Source organism: Pseudophryne corroboree, chromosome 1 (genome assembly GCF_028390025.1).
Source record: "Pseudophryne corroboree isolate aPseCor3 chromosome 1, aPseCor3.hap2, whole genome shotgun sequence".
In the NCBI taxonomy this organism is placed as follows: domain Eukaryota; kingdom Metazoa; phylum Chordata; class Amphibia; order Anura; family Myobatrachidae; genus Pseudophryne; species Pseudophryne corroboree.
The window spans coordinates 81,166,435-81,191,287 of NC_086444.1; the positions used below are offsets into that span (position 1 = coordinate 81,166,435).

The following is a 24,853-nucleotide window of genomic DNA, read 5'->3' on the forward strand; positions in this document are numbered from 1 at the left end:
CTGGCTTTCTCTTCCGGGAGAAACACCTTTTTCTGGACTGTGTCCAGAATCATCCCTAGGCACAGCAGACTTGTCGTCGGGATCAGCTGCGATTTTGGAATATTTAGAATCCACCCGTGCTGTTGTAGCAGTATCCGAGATAGTGCTACTCCGACCTCCAACTGTTCCCTGGACTTTGCCCTTATCAGGAGATCGTCCAAGTAAGGGATAATTAAGACGCCTTTTCTTCGAAGAAGAATCATCATTTCGGCCATTACCTTGGTAAAGACCCGGGGTGCCGTGGACAATCCAAACGGCAGCGTCTGAAACTGATAGTGACAGTTCTGTACCACGAACCTGAGGTACCCTTAGTGAGAAGGGCAAATTTTGGACATGGAGGTAAGCATCCCTGATGTCTCGGGACACTATATAGTCCCCTTCTTCCTGGTTCGTTATCACTGCTCTGAGTGACTCCATCTTGATTTGAACCTTTGTAAGTGTTCAAAAAAATTTTTTTTAGATTTAGAATAGGTCTCACCTAGCCTTCTGGCTTCAGTACCACAATATAATGTGGAATAATACCCCTTTTCTTGTTGTAGGAGGGGTAATTTGATTATCACCTGCTGGGAATACAGCTTGTGAATTGTTTCCCATACTGCCTCCTTGTCGGAGGGAGACCTTGGTAAACCAGACTTCAGGAGCCTGCGAAGGGGAAACGTCTCGACATTCCAATCTGTACCCCTGGGATACTACATGTAGGATCCAGGGGTCCTGTACGGTCCCAGCGTCATGCTGAGAGCTTGGCAGAAGCGGTGGAACGCTTCTGTTCCTGGGAATGGGCTGCCTGCTGCAGTCTTCTTCCCTTTCCTCTATCCCTGGGCAGATATGACTCTTATAGGGACGAAAGGACTGAGGCTGAAAAGACGGTGTCTTTTTCTGCAGAGATGTGACTTAGGGTAAAAACGGTGGATTTTCCAGCAGTTGCCGTGGCCACCAGGTCCGATGGACCGACCCCAAATAACTCCTCTTCCTTTATACGGCAATACACCTTTGTGCCGTTTGGAATCTGCATCACCTGACCACTGTCGTGTCCATAAACATCTTCTGGCAGATATGGACATCGCACTTACTCTTGATGCCAGAGTGCAAATATCCCTCTGTGCATCTCGCATATATAGAAAATGCATCCTTTAAATGCTCTATAGTCAATAAAATACTGTCCCTGTCAAGGGTATCAATATTTTTAGTCAGGGAATCCGACCAAGCCACCCCAGCTCTGCACATCCAGGCTGAGGCGATCGCTGGTCGCAGTATAACACCAGTATGTGTGTATATACTTTTTATGATATTTTCCAGCCTCCTGTCAGCTGGCTCCTTGAGGACGGCCCTATCTATAGACGGTACCGCCACTTGTTTTGATAAGCGTGTGAGCGCCTTATCCACCCTAAGGGGCGTTTCCCAACGCGCCCTAACTTCTGGCGGGAAAGGGTATACTGCCCATAATTTTCTATCGGGGGGAACCCACGCATCATCACACACTTCATTTAATTTATCTGATTCAGGAAAAACTACGGTAGTTTTTTCACATCCCACATAATACCCTCTTTTGTGGTACTTGTAGTATCAGAAAATAAGAATTTACTTACCGATAATTCTATTTCTCGGAGTCCGTAGTGGATGCTGGGGTTCCTGAAAGGACCATGGGGAATAGCGGCTCCGCAGGAGACAGGGCACAAAAAGTAAAGCTTTAGGATCAGGTGGTGTGCACTGGCTCCTCCCCCTATGACCCTCCTCCAAGCCTCAGTTAGGATACTGTGCCCGGACGAGCGTACACAATAAGGAAGGATTTATGAATCCCGGGTAAGACTCATACCAGCCACACCAATCACACTGTACAACCTGTGATCTGAACCCAGTTAACAGTATGATAACAGCGGAGCCTCTGAAAAGATGGCTCACAACAAATAATAACCCGATTTTTGTAACTATGTACAAGTAATGCAGATAATCCGCACTTGGGATGGGCGCCCAGCATCCACTACGGACTCCGAGAAATAGAATTATCGGTAAGTAAATTCTTATTTTCTCTATCGTCCTAGTGGATGCTGGGGTTCCTGAAAGGACCATGGGGATTATACCAAAGCTCCCAAACGGGCGGGAGAGTGCGGATGACTCTGCAGCACCGAATGAGAGAACTCCAGGTCCTCCTTAGCCAGGGTATCAAATTTGTAGGATTTTACAAACGTGTTTGCCCCTGACTAAATAGCCGCTCGGCAAAGTTGTAAAGCCGAGACCCCTCGGGCAGCCGCCCAAGATGAGCCCACCTTCCTTGTGGAATGGGCATTTACATATTTTGGCTGTGGCAGGCCTGCCACAGAATGTGCAAGCTGAATTGTATTACACATCCAACTAGCAAAAGTCTGCTTAGAAGCAAGAGCACCCAGTTTGTTGGGTGCATACAGGATAACAGCAAGTCAGTTTTCCTGACTCCAGCCGTCCTGGAACCTATATTTTCAGGGCCCTGACCACATCTAGCAACTTGGAGTCCTCCAAGTCCCTAGTAGGCGCAAGACACCACAATAAGCTGGTTCAGGTGAAACACTGACACCACCTTAGGGAGAGAACTGGGGACGAGTCCGCAGCTCTGCCCTGTCCGAATGGACAAACAGATATGGGCTTTTTTGAGAAAAAAACCACCAATTTGACACTCGCCTGGTCCAGGCCAGGTCCAAGAGCATGTTCACTTTTCATGTGAGATGCTTCAAATCCACAGATTTGACTGGTTTTAAACCAATGTGTTTTGAGGAATCCCAGAACTACGTTGAGATCCCACAGTGCCACTGGAGGCACAAAAGGGGGTTGTATATGCAATACTCCCTTGACAAACTTCTGGACTTCAGGAACTGAAGCCAATTCTTTCTGGAAGAAAAATCGACAGGGCCGAAATTTGAACCTTAATGGACCCCAATTTGAGGCCCATAGACACTCCTGTTTGCAGGAAATGCAGGAATCGACCGAGTTGAAATTTCTTCGTGGGGCCTTCCTGGCCTCACACCACGCAACATATTTTCGCCACATGTGGTGATAATGTTGTGCGGTCACCTCCTTTCTGGCTTTGACCAGGGTAGGAATGACCTCTTCCTGAATGCCTTTTCCCTTAGGATCCGGCGTTCCACCGCCATGCCGTCAAACGCAGCCGCGGTAAGTCTTGGAACAGACATGGTACTTGCTGAAACAAGTCCCTTCTTAGCGGCAGAGGCCATAAGTCCTCTGTGAGCATCTCTTGAAGTTCCGGGTACCAAGTCCTTCTTGGCCAATCCGGAGCCATGAGTATAGTTCTTACTCCTCTACGTCTTATAATTCTCAGTACCTTATGTATGAAAAGCAGAGGATGGAACACATACACCGACTGGTACACCCACGGTGTTACCAGAACGTCCACAGCTATTGCCTGAGGGTCTCTTAACCTGGCGCAATACCTGTCCCGTTTTTTGTTCAGACGGGACGCCATCATGTCCACCTTTGGTAATTCCCAACGGTTTACAATCATGTGGAAAACTTCCCCATGAAGTTCCCACTCTGCCGGGTGGAGGTCGTGCCTACTGAGGAAGTCTGCTTCCCAGTTTCCATTCCCGGAATGAAACACTGCTGACAGTGCTATCACATGATTTTCCGCCCAGCGAAAAGTCCTTGCAGTTTTTGCCACTGCCCTCCTGCTTCTTGTGCCGCCCTGTCTATTTACGTGGGCGACTGCCGTGATGTTTTATCCCACTGGATCAATACCGGCTGACCTTGAAGCAGAGGTCTTGCTAAGCTTAGAGCATTGTAAATTGCCCTTAGCTCCAGTATATTTATGTGGAGAAAAATCTCCAGACTTGATCACACTCCCTGGAAATTTTTTCCTTGTGTGACTGCTCCCCAGCCTCTCGGGCTGGCCTCCGTGGTCACCAACATCCAAAACTGAATGCCGAATCTGCGGCCCTCTAGAAGATGAGCACTCTGTAACCACCACAGGAGAGACACCCTTGTCCTTGGATATAGGGTTATCCGCTGATGCATCTGAAGATGCGATCCGGACCATTTGTCCAGCAGATCCCACTGAAAAGTTCTTGCATGAAATCTGCCGACTGGAATTGCTTCGAAGGAAGTCACCATTTTTTTACCATGGCCCTTGTGCAATGATGCACTGATTTTAGGAGGTTCCTGACTAGCTCGGATAACTCCCTGGCTTTCTCTTCCGGGAGAAACACCTTTTTCTGGACTGTGTCCAGAATCATCCCTAAGCACAGGAGACTTGTTGTCGGGATCAGCTGCGATTTTGGAATATTTAGAATCCACCCCTGCTGTTGTAACAGTATCCGAGATAGTGCTACTCCGACCTCCAACTGTTCCCTGGACTTTGCCCTTATCAGGAGATCGTCCAAGTAAGGGATAATTAAAACGCCTTTTCTTCGAAGAAGAACCATCATTTCGGCCATTACCTTGGTAAAGACCCGGGGTGCCGTGGACAATCCAAACGGCAGCGTCTGAAACTGATAGTGACAGTTCTGTACCACGAACCTGAGGTACCCTTAGTGATAAGGGCAAATTTGGGACATGGAGGTAAGCATCCCTGATGTCTCGGGACACCATATAGTCCCCTTCTTCCTGGTTCGTTATCACTGCTCTGAGTGACTCCATCTTGATTTGAACCTTTGTAAGTGTTCAAATTTTTTTAGATTTAGAATAGGTCTCACCTAGCCTTCTGGCTTCAGTACCACAATATAGTGTGGAATAATACCCCTTTTCTTGTTGTAGGAGGGGTAATTTAATTATCACCTGCTGGGAATACAGCTCGTGAATTGTTTCTCATACTGCCTCCTTGTCGGAGGGAGACCTTGGTAAAGCAGACTTCAGGAGCCTGCGCAGGGGAAACGTCTCGACATTCCAATCTGTACCCCTGGGATACTACTTGTAGGATCCAGGGGTCCTGTACGGTCTCAGCGTCATGCTGAGAGCTTGTCAGAAGCGGTGGAACGCTTCTGTTCCTGGGAATGGGCTGCCTGCTGCAGTCTTCTTCCCTTTCCTCTATCCCTGGGCAGATATGACTCTTATAGGGACGAAAGGACTGAAGCTGAAAAGACGGTGTCTTTTTCTGCAGAGATGTGACTTAGGGTAAAAACGGTGGATTTTCCAGCAGTTGCCGTGGCCACCAGGTCCGATGGACCGACCCCAAATAACTCCTCTTCCTTTATACGGCAATACACCTTTGTGCCGTTTGGAATCTGCATCACCTGACCACTGTCGTGTCCATAAACATCTTCTGGCAGATATGGACATCGCACTTACTCTTGATGCCAGAGTGCAAATATCCCTCTGTGCATCTCGCATATATAGAAATGCATCCTTAAATGCTCTATAGTCAATAAAATACTGTCCCTGTCAAGGGTATCAATATTTTTAGTCAGGGAATCCGACCAAGCCACCCCAGCTCTGCACATCCAGGCTGAGGCGATCGCTGGTCGCAGTATAACACCAGTATGTGTGTATATACTTTTTATGATATTTTCCAGCCTCCTGTCAGCTGGCTCCTTGAGGACGGCCCTATCTATAGACGGTACCGCCACTTGTTCTGATAAGCGTGTGAGCGCCTTATCCACCCTAAGGGGTGTTTCCCAACGCGCCCTAACTTCTGGCGGGAAAGGGTATACCGCCCATATTTTCTATCGGGGGGAACCCACGCATCATCACACACTTCATTTAATTTATCTGATTCAGGAAAAACTACGGTAGTTTTTTCACATCCCACATAATACCCTCTTTTGTGGTACTTGTAGTATCAGAAATATGTAACACCTCCTTCATTGCCCTTAACGTGTGGCCCTAATAAGGAATACGTTTGTTTATTCACCGTCGACACTGGATTCAGTGTCCCTGTCTGTGTCTGTGTCGACCGACTAAAGTAAACGGGCGTTTTAAAACCCCTGACGGTGTTTTTGAGACGTCTGGACCGGTACTAATTGTTTGTCGGCCGTCTCATGTCGTCAACCGACCTTGGCGCGTGTTGACATTATCACGTAATTCCCTAAATAAGCCATCCATTCCGGTGTCGACTCCCTAGAGAGTGACATCACCATTACAGGCAATTGCTCCGCCTCCTCACCAACATCGTCCTCATACATGTCGACACACACGTACCGACACACAGCACACACACAGGGAATGCTCTGATAGAGGACAGGACCCACTAGCCCTTTGGAGAGACAGAGGGAGAGTTTGCCAGCACACACCAAAAACGCTATAATTATATAGGGACAACCTTATATAAGTGTTTTCCCTTATAGCATCTTTTTTATATATTTTTAACGCCAAATTAGTGCCCCCCCTCTCTGTTTTAACCCTGTTTCTGTAGTGCAGTGCAGGGGAGAGCCTGGGAGCCTTCCCTCCAGCCTTTCTGTGAGGGAAAATGGCGCTGTGTGCTGAGGAGATAGGCCCCGCCCCTTTTTCGGCGGCCTCGTCTCCCGCTCTTAACGGATTCTGGCAGGGGTTAAATATCTCCATATAGCCCCCGGAGGCTATATGTGAGGTATTTTTAGCCAAAAGAGGTTTTCATTTGCCTCCCAGGGCGCCCCCCTCCCAGCGCCCTGCACCCTCAGTGACTGCCGTGTGAAGTGTGCTGAGAGGAAAATGGCGCACAGCTGCAGTGCTGTGCGCTACCTTAAGAAGACTGAGGAGTCTTCTGCCGCCGATTCTGGACCTCTTCTCGTTTCAGCATCTGCAAGGGGGCCGGCGGCGAGGCTCCGGTGACCATCCAGGCTGTACCTGTGATCGTCCCTCTGGAGCTAATGTCCAGTAGCCAAGAAGCCAATCCATCCTGCACGCAGGTGAGTTCACTTCTTCTCCCCTAAGTCCCTCGTTGCAGTGATCCTGTTGCCAGCAGGACTCACTGTAAAATAAAAAACCTAAGCTAAACTTCTCTAAGCAGCTCTTTAGGAGAGCCACCTAGATTGCACCCTTCTCGGCCGGACACAAAAATCTAACTGAGGCTTGGAGGAGGGTCATAGGGGGAGGAGCCAGTGCACACCACCTGATCCTAAAGCTTTACTTTTTGTGCCCTGTCTCCTGCGGAGCCGCTATTCCCCATGGTCCTTTCAGGAACCCCAGCATCCACTAGGACGATAGAGAAATATGTAACACCTCCTTCATTGCCCTTAACGTGTGGCCCTAATAAGGAATACGTTTGTTTATTCACCGTCGACACTGGATTCAGTGTCCGTGTCTGTGTCTGTGTCGACCGACTAAAGTAAACGGGCGTTTTAAAACCCCTGACGGTGTTTCTGAGACGTCTGGACCGGTACTAATTGTTTGTCGGCCGTCTCATGTCGTCAACCGACCTTGCAGCGTGTTGACATTATCACGTAATTCCCTAAATAAGCCATCCATTCCGGTGTCGACTCCCTAGAGAGTGACATCACCATTACAGGCAATTGCTCCGCCTCCTCACCAACATCGTCCTCATACATGTCGACACACACGTACCGACACACAGCACACACACAGGGAATGCTCTGATAGAGGACAGGACCCACTAGCCCTTTGGAGAGACAGAGGGAGAGTTTGCCAGCACACACCAAAAACGCTATAATTATATAGGGACAACCTTATATAAGTGTTTTCCCTTATAGCATCTTTTATATATTTCTAACGCCAAATTAGTGCCCCCCCTCTCTGTTTTAACCCTGTTTCTGTAGTGCAGTGCAGGGGAGAGCCTGGGAGCCTTCCCTCCAGCCTTTCTGTGAGGGAAAATGGCGCTGTGTGCTGAGGAGATAGGCCCCGCCCCTTTTTCGGCGGGCTCGTCTCCCGCTCTTTAATGGATTCTGGCAGGGGTTAAATATCTCCATATAGCCCCCGGAGGCTATATGTGAGGTATTTTTAGCCAAAAAAGGTTTTCATTTGCCTCCCAGGGCGCCCCCCTCCCAGCGCCCTGCACCCTCAGTGACTGCCGTGTGAAGTGTGCTGAGAGGAAATGGCGCACAGCTGCAGTGCTGTGCGCTACCTTAAGAAGACTGAGGAGTCTTCTGCCGCCGATTCTGGACCTCTTCTCGTTTCAGCATCTGCAAGGGGGCCGGCGGCGAGGCTCCGGTGACCATCCAGGCTGTACCTGTGATCGTCCCTCTGGAGCTAATGTCCAGTAGCCAAAGAAGCCAATCCATCCTGCACGCAGGTGAGTTCACTTCTTCTCCCCTAAGTCCCTCGTTGCAGTGATCCTGTTGCCAGCAGGACTCACTGTAAAATAAAAAACCTAAGCTAAACTTTTCTAAGCAGCTCTTTAGGAGAGCCACCTAGATTGCACCCTTCTCGGCCGGGCACAAAAATCTAACTGAGGCTTGGAGGAGGGTCATAGGGGGAGGAGCCAGTGCACACCACCTGATCCTAAAGCTTTACTTTTTGTGCCCTGTCTCCTGCGGAGCCGCTATTCCCCATGGTCCTTTCAGGAACCCCAGCATCCACTAGGACGATAGAGAAAACAACAATTTCTGAGCGGTTTTGGGGGGAAAAAAATAGTCAGTTGAGTGGTTAAGTACCGTATATACTCGATTATAAACCGACTTTTTCAGCACTTTTTTTCATGCTGAAAAAGCCCTCTCGGCTTATACTCAAGTCAGTGCCTGGGAAGGAGGGACACGGAGGGCACAGCGCGCGCCTCTCCTGTGTCCCTCTTGCATCTCCGGCGGCAGCGGCGGGTCTATTAAATGAAGTACCCGTTCGTGAGCTCTGATTGGCTCACGAACCGGCACTTCATTTAACAGACCCGCTGCTGGCGCCGGAGACGCAGGAGGGACACAGGAGAGGCACGCGCTGTGCCCTCCGTGTCCCTCCTTCACAAAACAGCGGGGGAGCGTAAGTTGTATCTGGCACTGGGGGAGCATATTTGGCACTTGGGGAGTGGGGGGGGGGCATATGTGGCACTGAGGGGGCATATCTGGCACTGTGGGGGCATATCTGGCACTGTGGGGGCATATCTGGCACTGTGGGGGCATATCTGGCACTGTGGGGGCATATCTGGCAGTATGAGGGCATATCTGGCACCGTGGGGGCATATCTGGCACTATGAGGGCATATCTGGCACCGTGGGGGCATAGCTGGCATTATGAGGGCATATCTGGCACTGTGGGGGCATATCTGGCAGTATGAGGGCTGTGTACGGCTAGAGCTGCATTTCCCACCCTAGGCTTATACTCGAGTCAATAAGTTTTCCCAGGTTTTTGTGGTGAAATTAGGTGCCTCGGCTTATATTCGGGTCGACTTATACTCGAGTATATACAGTAATTCTTTACAAAGCTAGCCAAACATCAGTTGCTGTTGAAAGACAAATGTTTTCCCCTCTGCTCTAATAAAAACAAATATCTACAGCACAGATTTCCAACCTCAGGGCCTGATTCAGTAAAGATGCATACACACGGTGAGATTCGGGCTAACCCCGATTCCCACTATGCGACAGGGGCTAGGACGGAGTCGCAAGCACATAATGACTGTGCCTGAGATACTGACTATGGGGGTCATTCCGAGTTGTTCGCTCGTTATTTTTTTGTCGCAACGGAGCGAATAGTCGCTAATGCACATGCGCAATGTCCGCAGTGCGACTGCGCCAAGTAAATTTGCTATGCAGTTAGGAATTTTACTCACGGCATTACGAGGTTTTTTCTTCGTTCTGGTGATCGTAATGTGATTGACAGGAAGTGGGTGTTTCTGGGCGGAAACTGGCCGTTTTATGGGTGTGTGCGAAAAAACGCTACCGTTTCTGGGAAAAACGCGGGAGTGGCTGGAGAAACGGAGGAGTATCTGGCCGAACGCTGGGAATGTTTGTGACGTCAAACCAGGAACGAAACTGACTGAACTGATCGCAGATGCGGAGTAAGTCTGGAGCTACTCAGAAACTGCTAAGAAGTGTCTATTCGCAATTCTGCTAATCTTTCGTTCGCAATTTTGATAAGCTAAGATTCACTCCCAGTAGGCGGCGGCTTAGCGTGTGCAAAGCTGCTAAAAGCAGCTTGCGAGCGAACAACTCGGAATGACCCCCTATGTGCGATTTTGGCTAAGTGTCAATTTTGACTTCCTTTTCTATGAGAGAGTCAAAATTGACTTGCCTGCACGGTCTTTCTAGGCTTGCAATACCGACACCGTGGGACCCCGCATCATCATCAATTCGGGATCACAAGGAGACTTTCACCTTGCGATCTGCACTAACTTTTCATGCGATTCTGACTATATAGAAAATACCGTGTTTACACACCACAAGGATTGCTTTTGTTTGCATGCTGGGGGCCGCCCATCGTAAGACAAGGCCGCCCAGCATGCTGACCGCTGCCTCCCCCCTTCATCAAGCAGAAATTAAGGTTGCCTCCTGCCGGCGCAGCTAAGTTTCTGATCGATGCGGATGCACGTGACGTCACGCAGCCACTGCGGTCATGCCCACACCACGCCTCCCATTTCACCTACGCCGCCCTCGTTTGTCCGCCTCCGCAACGCTCTGTCTAGGAGTTTCCACCCCCCCCCCCCACCCCGCAACCGCCTCAGCCTGATTGACAGGCAGAGGCGATCGCATTTTTTGTGCCCCCCCCCAAAAAAAAAAATTAGGGCGCTCTTTTTAGCAATTTTTGCGATCCAACCTGAATTAGACCTCAAGGCACATTAAGGGTCCATGCTTGAGCACAGATCAAAGCAACTAAAGTACTAATTAAGTCACCTGTGCTCAGGTATGTCCTTAAAACTTGGACTGTTTGTGTGCCTTGAGAACAGTGGTTGGGAATGCCTGATTTACCGTGTTATCCTCTCTTACCTTGTTTCCATGGCCAAAATATATGCAGATCCGGTGGGAGATTTTGGATGCCCGGCATTGTTTCCCAAAGTGCTGTTTTTTTCTGTAATAACCTGTTAAAATAGATATACAACTGCAGTCATGTTTCTAAAGGTGCAACAGGAATGTTATCAGACTACAACAGAGCACTAAAATATATCCAACTAACTGTCAGTCAGCGCTATTACACTTACATAACCGTAATCCCAGGGAAACTATCAAAGTGTCTGGCAGCCATTTTTGTTTTAAACCAGTTATTTTAAGGCGGAGATAAAAGGGGGAGATGTATCAAACTTTGAAGAGAAAGTTGAGAGAGAGAGATAAAGTACCAGCCAATCAGCTCCTAACTGACATATTACAGACTGTTGCCCTTATTTATCAATGAGTGATGCAATTTATCACTCACAGTGAAATGTACCAGCCAATCAGCTCCTAACTTCCATGTCACAGACTGTGGGGGGTATTCAATTGTTCGAAAAGTCAGTTGGGTGTCTGTTTTTTTCCTATCTAATAGACAGGAAAAAACAGACACCCAACTGACTTTTCAAACAATTGAATTCCCCTCTGTGTTTGAAAAATGACCGTTAGGAGCTGATTGGCTGGTGCAATTTATCACTCACCGTGAAATTTATCACTCATTGATAAATAAGGGCATGTGTATGAAAAATGACAGAAGCTGATGGGTTGGCACTTTATCTCTCTCCAAGCTTTGATACACCTCCCCCAAAAGACTAGCTAAGAGCAGTGACCATCTGACACACTCTTAAAAAGGAATATGATTTTGGTATTATTAAGAAAACTCCTCTATGTTGGATTGCTTATTTATGCAGGACAATATTTTATGTATAAAACACTAGACAGCATGGGGGGAATTCAATTGTTTGAAAAGTCAGTTGGGTGTCTGTTTTTTCCTGTCTATTAGATAGGAAAAACCAGACACCCAACTGACTTTTCAAACATTTTAAACCCCCCCCCCCCCCCTCCCCTTCCCAAATGTCTTGGCTGACAAATTCATGAGTCCTATCTATATACGTATATATATTTATTTACCTCTTTAATGTATTTTTTGAAAGTATTCTTTAACATTTGTGTTGCACAATCTCCCACTAGTGTATGAGGGTATTAGTGCAGGAGGTGCTTGTTCATCCCATTTGCAGTCTCCAAATTGCTGGGGCGTGCAGTCCAATCAAATGGAGCTGCACACTTCTCAGTGAATTGTCATTCCCAGAACAGTAGTGCACACACATAAAATATGCACTTGTGAATCCTTCTCTGCCACTGATTGGTGTTTTCTCCACTTCGCATTACTGCCTCATAGCGCTGAGGTCATGGGTTTGATTTCCACCATGGCTCTAACTGTGTGGAGTTTGTATATTCTCCCCATACTTGCGTGGGTTTCCTCCGGGTACTCCGGTTTCCTCCCACAATCCAAAAATATACTGGTAGGTTAATTGGCTCCCAACAAATTAACCTTAGCATGAATGTGTGTGTGTGTACATGTGGTAGGAAATATAGATTGTAAGCTCCACTGGGGCAGGGACTGATGTGAATGGCCAAATATTCTCTGTAAAGCGCTGCGGAATATGTGTGCGCTATATAAATAACTGGTAATAAATAAATATTTTATGTTTTTAGCAGAGCCTTTTCTTCATTTATTTCATACACAAGGTGGGGAGATACCTGCTGTTTTAGTAATTGCATTTGTTGAACATAAAAGAAATGATTTACAGCATGGGAGCAAGTGGGATGTAAAGTGGTACTTCTGATATGTGCTAGGTAGGTACATATGCTACGGCTACCCACTGGAACTCATCTCGAGCTCTGCCTATAGCTGGAAATATACTATTTATGCATGCAACTTTTTCAGTCATAGAATAAGTTAATTTTGCATATAACATTGCGTTAGCTCCATTGCATGTTGTTAATTAGAATATTGTTTATGTTAAATGTTTCCTATTTTCTATGTTATGCATAGGTGACATAGGGGGCAATTCAGAGTTGATCGAAGCAGCAAATTTGTTAGCAGTTGGGAAAAAACCATGGTGGTCACTCCGAGTTGATCGCTCGATAGCAGTTTTTAGCAGCCGTGCAAACGCTATGCCGCCGCCCACTGGGAGTGTATTTTAGCTTAGCAGAAGTGTGAGCGGTTGTATCGCAGAGCGGCTACAAAGTTTTTTTGTGCAGTTTCAGAGTAGCTCAAAACCTACTCAGCGCTTGCGATCACTTCAGACTGTTCAGTTCCTGTTTTGACGTCACAAACCCGCCCAGCCACGCCTACGTTTTTCCTGGCACGCCTGCGTTTTTCCGAACACTCCCTGAAAACGATCAGTTGACACCCAGAAACACCCACTTCATGTCAATCACTCTTCGGCCAGCAGTGCGACTGAAAAGCTTCGCTAGTCCTTGTGTGAAACTGCATAGTTCGTTGTAATAGTACGACGCGCGTGCGCATTGCGCCGCATACGCATGCAAAGAAGTGCCAATTTTTTGCCTGATCGCTGCGCAGCGACCGAAATCTGCTAGCGAACAACTCGGAATGACCACCAATATACCTTAAAAGCTCCTAGGTCAGACGCTAATGACACAAAAAGGTCATCAATAAGGAATTTTATATTTTTGCCACCTTAGTTGGAGCATGGTCAAATAGTGACAAGCAGCTATTCCCAGAACAACATGAATCCCGGAGATTTCGGGTGATGAGAAGGGAAGATTCAGACCATCACGGTTTGCCGATGTTTTCCAACCTTGGTTAACCCCCCCTCCCCTAAAACAACTATGCGGCCACCAGTGCGACTGAAATGCTTCGCTAAACCCTGTGCAAAACAACATATTTCGTTGTGCCTGTACGACGCACGTGCGCATTGCGCCGCATACGCAGAACTGCCGTTTTTTAGCCTGATCGCTGCACTGCGAACAAATGCAGCTAGCGATCAACTCGGAATGACCACCCATGTGCACTGCAGGTGGGGCAGTTATAACATTTGCAGAGAGAGTTACATTTGGGTGGGTTATTTTGTTTCTGTGCAGGGTAAATACTGGCTGCTTTGTTTTTACACTGCAATTTAGATTTCAGTTTGAACAAACCCCACCTAAATCTAACTCTCTCTGCACATGTCACATATGCCCCACCTGCAGTGCACATGCTTTGCCCAACTGCTAACAAATTTGCTGCTGCGATCAACTCTGAATTAGGCCCATAGACAGAACAGAAAAGTAAAATACACTATATACACATAGCTATTTATACACTAATCCCAAAAGATCAGCATAAACTGTTTTTTATTTTCTGCTATTATTCATATCAATCATAGTACCTTATGTTCAAGCTGGCATCTAGTGACCCCCGTCCCACTCTCTGTTTCCTCTGAGTCTTTGCATCCAGTTACTTGCGGAGGCTGCAGTGTCGCTGGTTTCATCACCGTCCAGGAGTACAGACCTGCAAATATTTTTGAAGACACTTTTCATGCAGCCAAATCTTTCTACCGTCACAGAAATAATGGGAAACTACTGTCATCTCCGGGATAGCATAATGACAGTAACATTTAACCAGTAAAAATCCAGATCATGTTCCGGGTTTTTGGTAACTGTAGAGTTAACACATAGGAGATCTTTTACAGGTTTTTCTTTTTACATATGAACTGACAAGTTCCAGATAAGATGGGTACCCACTGGCAGATTGGAGCAGTAAGGCTGTTGTAATGGTTAGCATTACTGCCTCACAGCATTGAGGTCATGGGTTCAATTCTCACCATCATGGCCCTAACTGTGTGGAGTTTGTATATTCTCCCCGTACTTGCGTGGGTTTCCTCCGGGTACTCCGGTTTTCTCCCACAATCCAAAAGTATACTGGTAAGGTAATTGGCTCCCACCAAAATTAGCCCTAGCGAGAATGTGTGTGCGTGTACATACGATAGGGAATAAGGAGATTTATGGTAGACTTACTATTGTTAAATCTCTTTCTGCGAAGTACATTGGGTTCCACAGGGAAACATCGGGTGCAGAGTGGATCTTGATCCAGAGAGGCACCAACAGCTAAAGCTTTAGGCTGTCCCAGGATGCATTGTGGGGCCTCCTCTATAACCCCGCCTCCAGGCACTGTGAGCTCAGTTTTGTTAACCAGTCCAATGTAGGAGCAGGCAAAAGAGAAGGCAGATGTAAGTCACATAGAACCACATTCTCACGACAGGAGAAGGGACCAGCGGCTAATGCCATACAAACCAATTGAAGCTAGGTGCATCAGGGTGGGCGCCCTGAGGAACCCAATGTACTTCACAGAAAGAGATTTAACAATGGTAAGTCTACCAAAAATCTCCTTTTCTGCAGCAGGGTACATTGGTTTCCACAGGGAAACATCGGGTGATGTCCTAAAGCAGTTCCTCAAGGGAGGGGACGCGCCTTAACGGGTATGAGAACCTGGCGTCCAATGGAAGCATCCTGGAAGGCGGAAGTATCAAAGGCATAGAACCTAATAAACGCGTTTACAGAGGACCACGTAGCCGCCTTGTTCAGCAGACTCGCCATGGCGGGCCGCTCCAGAAGGTCCAACAGACAGAGTAGAATGGGCAATAATAGCAGCAGGAACTGGGAGTCCAGCCTGTGCTTAAGCTTGTGCATTCACAATTCTAATCCACCTGGCCAGGGATTGCTTATTCGCAGACCTCCAGATAGAGGCAGTCCTCTCCACGTATATACGGAGAGCCCGTATCACATCCAAGGACCGAAAAAGGTCAGAACCACAATCTCTTGGTTTAGGTGAAAAGATGACACCACCTTAGGTAAATAACCAGGGCGAGTTCTAAGAAATATCAGGAAGGGTGGACAACAGTACAAAGCGCCTAGGTCTGACACCCTCCTAGCAGAGGCAATAGCTAGTAGGAACAGGACCTTGACCGTGAGCCATTTAAGGTCCACTGACTCAAGAGGTTCAAATGGAGACTCTTGCAGGGCATTCAGGACAACAGACAGATCCCATGGAGCCACAGGAGGGACATAGGGAGACTGAATCCGTAAAAAACCCTGAGTGAAAGTATGAACGTCAGGAATAGACGCAATTTTTCTATGAAACCACACCGACAAGGCAGATATATGAACCTTGAGGGAGGCCAGACGAAAGCCGAAGTCCAGGCCTTGTTGCAGAAAAGCCAGAATTCTGGAAGTTCCAAATTTGTATGCATCGTAATTCTTAGCAGCACACCAGGTGAAGTAAGAATTCAGACCCTGTAATATAACCATGTAAATGCCGATTTTCAGGCCTTTAGCATAGTTTGGATAACTGCCTCGGAGAATCCTTTGACCCTCAGGAGTGATGTTTCAAGAGCCACGCCATCAAAGCCAGTCTGGCCAGGTCCGGGTAGACGCAAGGGCCCTGAACGAGGAGGTCTGGGCATTGAGGAAGTAGAAGAGGATGTGCTATTGATAGACCCTGCAGGTCTGAGAACCAATACCGTCTGGGCCACGCTGGAGCGACTAGAAGCAGCATACTCCTCCTTGTTTGAACTTCCGTAGTACCCTGGGCAAGAGTGACACTGGAGAGATCACATAGGGCAGCCGTAAGGTCCATGGAATTGCCAGTGCGTCAATGAGGATCCCTGGTTCTTGATCCAAGTACCAGAACTTTGTGATTGTGTCGAGACGCCATCAGGTCTACATCTGGTAGGCCCCATTTGTCCACTAGGAAAGACTAGTTGAAAGACTTCCTGATGAAGACTCCACTCTCCGGCATGCACGTCCTGTTGACTGAGGAAATCTGCTTCCCAGTTGAGGACTCCCGGAATGAACACTGCCAATATTGCTGGCAGATGGTGCTCCACCCAACGAAGGATTTTTGACACTTCCATCACTGCCATGCGGCTTTGAGTGCCTCCTTGATGGTTTATGTATGCCACCGTGGTGGCGTCGTCTGACCGTACTTGAATAGGCCTGTTCTGTATCAGAGGCAGGGCGAGAGACAAAGCATTGAACACTGCCCGCAATTCCAGATTGTTTATCTGGAGAAGTGATTCCTCCTGGTCCACTGACCCTGGAAAGAGTGTTGCTCCAACACCGTACCCCAGCCCCTCAGACTGGCATCCGTAGTCAGTAAAACCCAGTTGGGAATACAGAAGGAATGGCACCTGTTGAACTGCTGGTCCTGTAGCCACCAGGTCAGCGATAGACGAACCTCTGGAGTCAAGGAGATCATGCGAGACCTGATCCGATGAGGTAGGCCGTCCCACTTGGAAAAGATTAACCTCTGCAGAGGGCGGAAATTAAATTGAGTGTACTCTACCATGTTGCAAGCTGACACCATTAGGCCTAGTACTTGCATCGCCAAAGTGTATCGACACTCTTGGGCGAGAGAGGAAGTATCTTATCCAGTCCTGAAGCTTCAGGACCTTCTCTGGAGACAGAAACAGCCTTTGACCGTGTGTGTCCAGCAGTGCCCCAAGGTGCACCATGCTCCGAGCAGGGACCAGCGAGAACTTCTTCCAGTTGATGAGCCATCTGTGGCCTTGTAGGAAGTTTACCGTCAGTTGCAGATGACGGAGGAGGACATCGTGGGAGTTTGCCAGGATCAGCAAGTCGTCCAGATACGGCAGGATCCTTACTCCCTGGCGACAGAGATGAGCAGTCATCACGGCCATAACCTTACGGAAGATCCGAGGGGCCGTGGCCAGCCCAAACGGCAGAGCCTGGAAATGATAGTGAAGGTTGCCAGTAGCAAACCACAGATATTGCTGATGCGATATGGCAATAGGTATATGCAGGTAAGCATCTTTTATATCCAGGGATACCATATAATCTCCGGGTTCCATGGCCAGTACAATTGAGCGCAGTGTTTCCATACGGAACTTGGATACTCTCACAAACTTGTTCAGTGATTTGAGATTGAGTATAAGCCGGAAAGACCCATTGAGTTTCGGTACTAGAAATAGGGTCGAGTAGTATCCTCTGCCTCTCTGGGATATAGGTTCCTGCACCACCACTCCTGTATCCAGGAGGCAACTCACAACCATTTGTAGAGCTTGCGCCTGTAATGGATCCGAAGGGATAACCGTTGTGCAGAACTGGCGAGGGGGATGCCTCTTGAAAGAGACTGCATACCCGTGAGAGACAACTTCTCGCACCCATGCGTCTGAAGTGGTCTTTAACCAGACCTGGGTGAATCGCAGAAGTCGGCCTCCCACCCTGGGGTCCCCCAGGGGGAGGTTTGTCCCGTCATGCAGCAGGATTGTCGTGTTTACAAATAGGCTGACGGGATGCCCAGGATTGTTTAGCCTTGGGCTTTGTGGTTTTGGAAGCACGAGATTGTCTCGGGTATGCCTGACCTTTTGCTTTCCCTTGAGGCCGAAAGGAGCGAAAACTGGTACCTTTTGCCTTCTGTGCAGAAGGAGTAGTATTAGGGAGAAAGGCAGTCTTAGCAGCCACAATTTTATTGAGGTCTTCCCCAAACAGGATGTCTCCCTTAAAAGAGAGTACCTCCAAGGTCTTTTTGGAGTCCAGGTCCACCTTCCATGACCTCAACCACAGAATACGGCGAGCCAGGGTGGATGTAGTCGATGCTTTGGCTGCCAACACACTTGCCTCAAAGGACGCCTCCTGAATGTAATAGGCGGCGGTGGTCATGTGAGACAAGTACTGTCTGGCAATGTCAGCTATATCCTCGGGCAGCTCTTCCTCTAATGCCTGAACCCACGCTTCAATTCCTTTTTGCAGCCCAAGAGGCTACTATAGTGGGTCTATGTACAGCACCTGTAAGGGAGTAAATAGTCTTCAGGCATCCTTCACACGCTTATCTGTCGGTTCCTTCAGTGAGGTGACAGTGCTGACAGGCAGAGTAGACGACACCACTAGACGGGTGACATGGGAATCCACCGGTGGTGAATTTTCCCACTTGTTACACAACTCTGTAGGGAGAGGATAGCGAGCTACCATCCTTTTAGAAAGGGAGATTTTCTTTCCTGGAAAAGTCCAGGGTTCTTGTCGTATGTCCACTAGATGGTCAGAAGTAATAACGCTTTAGTTACCTTCTGACGTTCAAATCTATCAGGTTTCTTAGACACCGTAGTGGAATCCTCATCATCAGTGATTTGTAGGATCTGCTTAATAGCAACCACTAAGTTAAGGGCCCCATACACTAGAAACGAGAATGCACGATTTCATCCAATTTTGGGCATTCGGCCCGATATATTGGGTGAAATCGGGCATTTTGGAGGTGTTTCCAATCCGATGCGCGTTCCCGTGAGGGTCGGATCGGCTCCCCTAGATCGTTAGTGCTGCACTCGTGATATGTTGGTTCCCGCAGGCATGGCTGGGATCGCATACGATATATCGCATGCAAAATGTACCAAATCGTATGGAACCACTCCCGGGAAGCTCCCGGGAGAGTTCAAGGGAAATCGCCTCTGACTTCAGCCTCAGACATGTCGTTGTAGTGTATGGGGCCCTTTAGGGACATCAACCTGAGTAGTAGATTCCTCGTCAGAAGCAACTGTGACAGTGTCTGACGGGGCAGTATACTCCCCATCCTCATCATCAGAAGAATCGTCTGAGAGATTAGTGGATAGTGAGGAGGAAGTAGCCCGCTTAGATGACCCCGTGAGACGAAAGTGATTTGGGGCAGTTTTATGTCTAACCAAGGAGTCACTCCATTGCTGCAACTGGGTAGACAAATTATCCGCCAAAGGCGGATTTACCACAGGGACAACGGGGGTCATTCCGAGTTGATCGCTCACTAGGTACTTTTTGCAGCCGTGCAAACACATAGTCGCCGCCCACAGGGGAGTGTATTTTAGCTTTGCAAGTGTGCGAACGCATGTGCAGCCGAGCAGTACAAAAACAGTTTGTGCAGTTTCTGAGTAGGTCTGAACTTACTCAGCTGCTGCGATCACTTCAGCCTGTCCGGTCCTCGAATTGACGTCAGACACCCGCTCTGCAAACGCTTGGACACGTCTGCATTTTTCCAACCACTCCCTGAAAACGGTCAGTTGACACCCATAAACGCCTTCTTCCTGTCAATCTTCTTGCGACTGGCTGTGTGAATGGATTCTTTGTTAAATCCATCGCCCAGCAACGATCCGCTTTGTACGCGTACGATGCGCCTGCGCATTGCAGTGCATACACATGCGCAGTAGTGACCTGATCACTGCGCTGCGAAAAACAGCAGCGTGTGATCAGGTCGGAATGACCCCCAATATGTGGCTGTAATTGCAGAGACGGTCCCACAGGGGGCGTAAGGCGTATCACAAGTTGACAATGCCGCCCAAGGTGGCTCCTGATTCGTTACAGGAGCCGCAAACTGACTGGGAGATGTATGGCACATAGTACACAGACCGTCATACAAAACTTCCCCCTCAGGCAAATCCTTGGCGCATGCGCTGCATGATGCAGGAGCTTTCTCGGATTTCCCGCCCTTTGTGTTAGACATTATTAGTGAATGCAACCACAGAGCGTATTAGTACGATACAGCCAGACAGAGTACAATACCTGCAAATAAATTCCCTAGCATGTGACTGAGTACACAGTACACAAACACCAGCAAATAAGTCCGGTATTATGCGACTGAGCCTGCAGTACACAACATCAGCGAATAAATCCGCATTAGGTGACTGAGTACACAGTAGAGTACACTTTAATCAGTAAATACTGTGAAGCACTATATATGGACCCTGACGCACCTAGTCCCTTAGAGTACAGAATACAGTGATAGATACAGCTGAGATACACTGAGAGTGAAATCCACGCAGCAGATAAAGGCACACACAGTCACAGTGACAATGCAGATAATTATTTTAGTAATACAATAAAACTGCACTGGACTAGTATATGTATATTATATATATAACAATGCACGGTCTGAGACCGGATATATATATCAGAATACTCGTACATTATATTCTGGAACAGGTACACTTGTTCTTAACTAACGCTGTCTTAATATCGACATGTAGAATACTTAAGTGCTTGTAAAACCACGACGCTGATGTACAGGCGGGTTTACAAAGGAGACCTTGCCCTGCAGTCCCGGAGACCAGTCGCATCTATTTTAGAAAATGGCGCCCAGCGTCTCAGTCAGGGAGTGAGGGAGAGTGTGAGGCAGCTCCAGGGCAGAAACACCAGCAGCAGATGGCGCTCTGGGCCGGGGGAGAGGCTGCAGGTCAAGCGCCGGTTCCCCTATGCTGGACTTCACCACCTGGTACTATGGAGTCTTATTAAAATGGATATTAGTATATCCGACCTATACTCTTATGCCCTGGTGGATATAGTGGGATCCCTGCTCAGTTACAGTGTCCACGCCAGCATCGCAGTCCATCTCCCTAGACTGCGACAGTAACGCGATTTAGTGGCGGATCCCGCCTGGGGGACCCTCTTACCTCCTCCATATAGCAGCCACGCGAACCAGAAGAGCATCTGCGACTGTATGCCTAGAGCCGAAAGCGTCTTCGCCGCAAGTACCCAGGAACAGGCCGCGGGAGTATGCGACACTGCTTGGGAGGTGATGGAGCTACAGCGCTGAAGTGTCACCATGACATACAGCGCTGACAGCCCAGTTTTGAAGACATTTTCTGTCAGAAAAAGCTTTGTCAGGGCTGCCCAGTGCAGACCTCCTGTTAGTGACTGCTTCTACAGGCACCAACTCAAAACTGAGCTCACAGTGACTGGAAGTGGGGTTATAGAGGAGGCCCCACAATGCATCCTGGGCAGCCTAAAGCTTTAGCCTGTTGGTGCCTCTCTGGATCAAGATCCACTCAACACCCGATGTTTCCCTGTGGAAACCAATGTACCCTGCTGCAGAAATAGATTGCAAGCTCCACTGGGGCAGGGACTGATGTGAATGGGCAAATATTCTCTGTAAAGCGCTCCCGAATATGCGTGCGCTATATAAATAACTGGTAATAATAATAATAATAATAATAATAATAATATCTGCAGTTCAATCTATCCTCAGCTATATATGCAGATGGTGGTTCATACACACAGAAAGATGCACCAATATATCTGCAGATATATTGACCATCTGTTGTGTTGCACAGCAGATGCAATATATCTGTGAAAGATGTCTTTCACAGACATATTGCTTGTACACACTTGCAGATCAGCAAAATATATATTAGCCGATCAATTGATTGGCCAATATATCTGCCAGTGTGTACCCAGCAATACTCTTTACAGATATCACTGATACATACAAAGAGGACCACTCCAGTGGCGCACACAGGGGGGGGTTTCTGAGTATCTAGAAACTCCTCCTGACTGACAATGGGAGTCCCGCCCCCTAATAGCGTAATGCCATGATTTGCAGGGTTAATTTTGTCCCTGCCCCCTGCTATATACCCTCGAATCATGGCAGTATGCCACAAGAGGACGGTGCCTGATTACACGATTTACCTGGGCCTACCCCCAACAAGTGGCGCTGCAAGTAAGTGTGATATATATATATATATGTACATATAGATAGATAATCCCCCCCCCCTTGCAAATCCTGCTTTTCACCCTGAGTTTAGTGTGCATGATCAGACTTATAAAAGGAAGGGTTATGTACATCATCAGTTTTCGCCACATCTGCAATGTGTACTCTGCTGGTCTTTCCCTACTTAACATCAATGATCCCTATGTAAGAAGAAGAGATGGATCAAATGACATACACCCTGTGCATGATACAGCATGAGCACTACGGTTGTAGAGTGGGATGTGATATGGAGACATCAAACCGTTTGGCCAGAGAAGGGGTAATAAGGGGGCGGACATGGGGAATTTTCATGTTTGAGTAATATGCGCCCATTTTGCTACCAATTTCTCGCCTTTAGGTAGATAGGGCAAATAGTGATTGTATATTTAACAAAAAGCCCACATTACAATAAGGTGCCTGATCCCTAAGGAGAATGGGAACATATGGAGCAAGAGTGAGAGTGTTCCGCAATGTTCCGTTCCGCACTTACCACTGTCCGCGCTGCATTGTTTCGGAGGCTCTTGCAGCAGGGTGGGAGGCATAAACACATTGTTCTTTAGTGCTGTGAAGAAAAGAAAATAACCAATCCAATAAAAATGATGAGCTATAATACAGAGATTTTTTTAGTATTTTAAAAGTAAGAAACAAAAACAACAGCGTTTACAATATTTATAATAATGAGACTACACATAAAAAAAGTGAATTAGCTACTGCTGGTAAGTGATCAGCCCACACACACACACACACACACACACACACACACACACACACACACACACACAAACACACAAACACACACACACCGCAGATCTAGATCTTTAGACATTAGATGAACAACCAGATTGCAGTGTGCACTAATGACACAAGAGAATTTCCATCTCACAACACATCTCACTCACCGCTCAGGACAGCCAGCCAACATCCCTGTACTGACTCTGCTGGAAGCCACTGTCACACGGGTAGAGGGGAGCATTAATGTGGGATGCCATCTGTAATGAGGGGGAGGGGACCTAACTACTATCCCATAAAAACTAACCCTGAAAACTCCCTGCTGCAGAGTCAACCTGCACCACTCACTAAGGGGTCTATTCATGAAGCAGTGAAAAGCGTGGAGAAGTGAGCCAGTGGAGAAGTTGCCCATGGTAACCAATCAGCATTGAAGTAACATTTATAATTTGCATAGTATAAAATTATACAGAGCAGCTGACTGGTTGCCATGGACGACTTCTCCACTGGCTCACTTCTCCACTCTTTTCACTGCTTCATGAATAGACCCCTTATATCTGAGTGCACTCGATGTGCATCACCTGCTTGTGTGTTAGATCCACCGACAGCCTCCGCCAATTGTTGCTGTGACTCCGCCTACCATTGCTTGTCGCACTAGCACAACCCACCACCGCTGTCACTATGACTGTGTGCTAATGCCGCCTACTTGTGTGTAGGCCTCGATTACCATCAATTTGGTCCCAAACAGGTGAGGCCACTGTTAGGATTTTTGTTTTCTTTAACGCCCCTTGCGTCCTTCCCACTGGCAAGGTTAGCATATTAATGTGAGCGGTGACAGATGAACAGAGTTCTCTGTGTTGCCCAAGGCTATCACTCATTATGCTGGTACCAGGCTGATACTGCAATGACTGCTGGCGCTTACCTGGCTGATTTGGAGGGAAGGCTGTGAGGAAACTGAAAGAAGAGGAGCGGACTCGCTTGTCCAAGATGCCATTACCTGAAGGCAGGAGAAGAGCAAATATTACAGGAGGAAGACACCACAGCTGTTACTGTGTAGCGAGAGTCATAGCAGATACAGGTGAATAACGTAGGAAGCATCAGAATCTCTCTTGGTCAAATTTTATATTATTGTAATAGAACGTAATATCCATAAACTAATTGATTAACTGGGAGACCTACTGAGCGCTTGTGCAATATCCACACAAGTGCAGCATGTGACTTTTCACCATCCCCACCATGTCATTAAATACACTTTAGTATCGGCTACAGAAATAGAACCATTATCAAAATTTAGAACAACATTTTCTTTATATTTTAAAACCAAATAAACGTTCAGTTTATTAGTCCTTATTTTATGCAGGAGAGATAGGAATAGCCTACCCGTCTCAGCAGGCCTACAGGTAAAGGAGGAGGATCGGAGTCTCTTTTCTGGAGAAGCGCAGGAACCTGCAGTGCATGAAATACAGTGTTTACATGAACAAAGTCATTTACAAAGCTGTACAGAGAGTCACAGTGTCATGACATCCAGGCCAGACAACTTAGAAGGTAGTAGGCTTAGTAGGTAACTCTGATTGCAGTCAGGCCCTCTGCAGTCAAGAGTTTGTAGTCAGGCCTTCTGCACAGAGTGTGTGGTAAGTGTACATGCCACTATTAGTTATGGCTGTCACTCTCGTGGCCTGAGGGCTGGGTGTGATGTCTTCCAGCTACTGTGGAACTACACATCCCAGCATGCCCTGCCACAGTTTTGCTGTTAGGGCATGCTAAAACTGTGGTAGGGCATGCTGGGATATGCAGTACCACATAAGAGCTCTTAACGCATGCTCCAGCAAATACATCGCTATAACAGCAATGGAATAACCAAATCCCTTTTTAGATGGATAAAA

General features: G+C 47.6%; 1 protein-coding gene across 2 annotated transcripts in view; it reads right to left on the minus strand.

The window, feature by feature from the left end:
- Positions 1 to 24,853, minus strand: part of RANBP3L (RAN binding protein 3 like) — a 117,667-nt gene that overhangs the window by 48,449 nt on the left and 44,365 nt on the right. For both annotated transcript variants that reach the window (XM_063961050.1, XM_063961058.1), the window contains exons 4-8: positions 24,351 to 24,416; positions 23,893 to 23,967; positions 22,735 to 22,806; positions 14,131 to 14,252; positions 10,799 to 10,890 (exon numbers count right to left, since the gene is read on the minus strand). In XM_063961050.1, coding sequence (XP_063817120.1) covers positions 10,799 to 10,890; positions 14,131 to 14,252; positions 22,735 to 22,806; positions 23,893 to 23,967; positions 24,351 to 24,416 — 427 coding nt within the window. The remainder of the gene's footprint in view (positions 1 to 10,798; positions 10,891 to 14,130; positions 14,253 to 22,734; positions 22,807 to 23,892; positions 23,968 to 24,350; positions 24,417 to 24,853) is intronic.